The sequence below is a fragment of the Gigantopelta aegis genome, unplaced genomic scaffold (genome assembly GCF_016097555.1).
Source record: "Gigantopelta aegis isolate Gae_Host unplaced genomic scaffold, Gae_host_genome ctg2872_pilon_pilon:::debris, whole genome shotgun sequence".
In the NCBI taxonomy this organism is placed as follows: Eukaryota; Metazoa; Mollusca; class Gastropoda; order Neomphalida; family Peltospiridae; genus Gigantopelta; species Gigantopelta aegis.
Window position 1 is genome coordinate 123,409 of NW_024533073.1, and position 4,632 is coordinate 128,040.

General features: G+C 37.2%; 1 protein-coding gene across 1 annotated transcript; it reads left to right on the forward strand.

Moving 5' to 3' along the window:
* Window positions 1-2,687: 2,687 nt before the first annotated feature.
* LOC121391719 lies at window positions 2,688-3,335 on the forward strand. Its single transcript, XM_041523251.1, has one exon. The coding sequence runs from the start codon at window positions 2,688-2,690 to the stop codon at window positions 3,333-3,335; it is 648 nt and encodes a 215-aa protein (XP_041379185.1).
* The last annotated feature ends 1,297 nt before the right edge of the window (window positions 3,336-4,632 follow it).

Genomic DNA, 4,632 nt, shown 5'->3' on the forward strand with positions numbered 1-4,632 from the left:
GTGTGGGTGATTGTGTGGTGTCATCATGTTACTCCGTGTGTTTAAGGTTATAGAGTTAAATCAAGGAGAACATATGAAAGTAGAGTTCACTGCAAAGAGAGTTGCCTTCAGGTAAGTAAAATACTAGTTAAAATATTGATGTACTCATTGTCTATATGTATATCATTAGTTGCAGTGGTAAAGTGACCTCTCTCAATGGAACACCACTAGAAGGAATAACTGTCACTGTAAGTATTATTTGTAAGTTAAACCTCTCTCTCTTTATCTTGGTATCCTTAAGGTATTAACTACAGTAGATGATAACAGTCCATGTAATGAGTTTCATGATGTAGTAATCACTGATAAAGATGGTGTATATCGATTTAGAGGACTTCAGGTATGACAAAAGTTTTATTGCAAAATTTAGTCTCTCTCACTGATATAGCCTCATTGTGACTATCAGATATCACTGGCTACAGAAAAAGAGTCCTCTATTGAAAGAGGACTACCTATATCTCGGCTTGTAAAGGTAAGTTATAAATGTTATGTTAAAGGAAGAAAGGAAGTTGATCTCCTCTCTCCCTCCCTCCCCCTCCCCTCTTTCTCTCTCTCTCAAGGTTACAGAAGATGACATCAGTGACGAGAGAATTTCTTAGCTATATATAAACCTACTAAAAATTACAGTGACTGGTAATATAGTTAGTAATGATCTAGAATTACTGAACTTATTAAAGGTACAAATGTTAAAATAGATAATACTAGTTATTAATAGTTATTAGGTTGTATTATACAATGATAAGTATATGGAGTCTATAGTTTATACAACAACACCTGATCCTATGGGTTCTTTAGTCTATCTAAGTTACCACTAAACCCTTCAGTAAGTGGATTACCTCTAGTACACATTATACATCATGTCTATTATATATCTCTATATCTGTAGAGAGAGTACACTGTTCAAATAGAAAGCAGTCACTCACTACATAAATTATCTGTCAGTAGTATTACTAACCTGTCCTTTTTAGCTGATGAAGATAAACATGTAACACTTTATGTATCAGCTGATGAGGTCAGTTATAAATATTGTCCTTATAGCCCTCATTCCCAGACATAGATAAATCCACCACATACATGAGTCTGAAACTGACTAGATACATTTTTTGTGTAAACTTTGATGTTAATATGTCCAATTATATGATAGTCTTATTATAATCATTGTTTGTTTAGTCTGTTATATCATCAAAAGAGAGTGCTGTATTTAAAGGTTCATTTGTTGGTCTGTTTTTAGCAGTAGCTGCAGTGTTTGGTTTAGCTAACATTGATAAGGTATAGATATATGATAGATGAATGGATGGAAGATAGATAGAAATATGAATAGATAATAGAAACTCACTTTAAACCTATTTTATCTATTATTAGGTGATATCAATAATTCAGTCTTATATTGGAAATACTAGAGAGATATCTAGAGGAGGAAGAGGACGATAAATGACAACAAATTAATAATATAATATTTCATGTTATTAGTTCTTTTAATTTACATAACATGTAAACATAAACTAAGTCAGGACAATAACAGTGCTACTCCAGTGAGGATATCACTAGTCTAAAAGCTTGCCCCTCTTTTTTGATCCTGTTAGCTTGTCAAGGATTAGTGGCAACCTTAACTTTATGTGATTACCAAATGAGCTAGTAACATTATATTATAAGATTAAGTGATGTTACTACAAAAAAGGTCAACATTATCAAAACTATTTATATCTTATGTGGTCACAAAAAGGTGAAATTTTCTTTTTGTTAGCTTTGTAATATATGCATCAGGTGTTTCTCTAGAGCGTATTATGGCAGTACCCAGAAAAAACTCTACCTCAGCTCTCAAGAAAATTAGAGGAACAGTTTACCTGTGCTATATGTCTTGATCTCTATACCAACCCTAAGATCTTACCTTGTTTCCATTCTTTCTGTCAACAATGTCTGGAGGGTCTACCATTGGATTCTCAAGGAGATAGCTTCTCTTCATCTCATGTCCCACTTGCCGTCATCATACCCAGTTACCTAAAACAACAGGAGCAGCTGGATATCCTGCAGCTTTTCATATTAACAATCTCAAGGATATCCATAATCTAATGATAAAAGTATCAGGTCATCAACAGGTAACCTGTGATATATGTACTACAACAAATGCAACAGGTTATTGTAAAGAATGTTTATGTGAAAAATGTATTGAGATTCACAAGAAATTCCTACCAACACCAACCATATGGTAACAAGTATTGATGAGGTAGCCACCTCTGCTTCCAATTGCTTCCTGTGAAACAAGAAACAAACTGTCCTAATCATAATAAGCCTTTGGAGATATTTTGTGAAACATGTGAAGACCTCCGTAAAAAGATCCCATTGGGTATAGTGCCAAGTATACCATTAAGAACTGTCATCATGATTGTAGTATGTTAACTACAATTTAATAGACTTGTTAATTTGTGTTATTGACACTTATGTATTGGTTTATTAGTTGTTAATCTTTTAGTGTTCACACCTTTTTGTTAGCACTGTTTATCCTACTTGTATTTAAGTTACTCTCTTATGTTGTTGTAACAGTCTTCTTTATTGTTCTTCCATTATCAAGTATAATAAAAATATACACACTTTAAGTTGATATCTACGTGAAGTTAACAAGATATCACAACTGGCGACGAGGGTTCGTGGATATGGCAAGGTCTACTTTTGGTCAACTTCAGGAGTTTCAACCTGAATCAGAAACGATTGCTGCCTATTTGGAACGTGCAAGTCTCTATTTCCAAGCTAACTCTATTGCAGAAGAGAAGCAAGTAGCAGTATTCCTAAGCGTAATTGGAGCGAAGAATTACTCTTTACTACGCTGTCTCACGGCACCAGAAAGGCCACAAGACAAGTCCTACGAAGACCTTGTGAGCGCACTCACGACACATTTTCAGCCAAAGCCGATAGTCATTGCAGAAAGGTTCCATTTTTATCGTCGAAATCAAGCAGTCGGAGAATCGCTGGCACAGTACATAGCCGAACTACGTCGGCTAGCTACTCACTGCGCCTTTGGCGAGCAGCTAAATGACGCACTACGGGATAGACTCGTATGTGGGCTGAGAAGTGAAAGCATTCAAAAAAGATTGCTAACAGAGGACAATTTAACATTTGCGAAAGCTTATGATCTCGCCCAAGGAATGGAAGCGGCTGACAAGAACTCGAAGTCTCTACAAGGAGGAGACGGGATAGTCCAAAAGATAAACGGGCCCTCCCAGAAACCCAAGATAAAGGGGGAAGAGAAGCCTGCTATCGATGTGGTAAGCAAAATCACACGGCGAAAGAATGTAGATTTCTAGATGCCAAATGTCACAACTGTGGCAAGAAAGGGCACATTGCAACAGTTTGCCGATCAAAGCCAGCTAAATCAAATGCAAATAGACGTAATCCATGGACGAAGTATGTGGACTCAAAGGATAGCGATGCAGAGGATCATCAGCTGTTAACAATTGGAGAAAAGTCTACTAGACCAATCACAATAGAGCTGCTAATAAATAATAAGCCTCTGACGATGGAGGTTGACACGGGTGCAGCAGTCTCCCTAATATCTGAGGCAACAATGAAGAAAATTGCTACCGAGAATGAAAGTTCAACCGTCCAACATGACCTTAAAAACGTATACAAGGGAACAAATGAAAGTCCTAGGGAAGATAGAAGTAAATGTGGAGTATGGTGAACAAAAAGAAGTACTCACTTTAATCGTTGTTAAAGGAAATGGTCCCAGTTTATTGGGAAGAAACTGGTTGAACTGTATCCGCTTAGATTGGAAAAGAATTGCTGCAGTAACAGCGGTACAAGATACTAATCTACAGAGCCTGCTGGAACGTTATGCCAATTTGTTTAAAGAAGACTTGGGAACTATTACTTCATATCAGGCAAAGCTTCGCATCAGAAAGGATGCAACTCCACGATTTTACAAACCCCGACCAGTTCCGTTTGCTATTAAAACGGCTATTGAAGAGGAACTAGATCGACTCGAAGCCATCGGTGCAATTGTTAAAGTAGACCACAGTGATTGGGCATCACCAATAGTCCCAGTACCCAAGAAAGATGGGAAGTACCGCATCTGTGGTGACTATAAAGTCACAATCAACCAAGGGATGGAGGTGGACCAGTATCCACTCCCTAAACCAGAAGACTTATTTGCTACATTGGCTGGTGGAAAGAAATTTACGAAATTGGATCTGTCTCAAGCCTACCAACAACTTACACTAGACAAAGAATCAAGAAAATATGTGACTATTAACACACATAAAGGACTTTACCAGTATACTCGCTTACCATTTGGGGTGGCATCAGCGCCAGCTATTTTTCAAAGACTTATGGATACTATCCTTCAAAATATACCCAACGTCATATGTTACATTGACGACATTCTAGTGACTGGTAAAGACGATCAAGACCACTTGTGCAATCTTGCTTCAGTATTCAAACAGCTACAGAAGTACAACATCCATATCAAGAAGGCCAAGTGTGAGATTCTACAGAATTCTGTGGAATATTTGGGTCACAAGATTGATGCAGAGGGTTTGCATACTACAAATAGTAAGCTCGAAGCAATTGTTCACGCTCCAGAACCGAGAAATATCCAAGAGC

Excerpts from the sequence above, each read along its gene's own strand:
- LOC121391719 (XM_041523251.1), top strand. The coding sequence starts at position 2,688 with ATGGCAAGGTCTACTTTTGGTCAACTTCAGGAGTTTCAACCTGAATCA.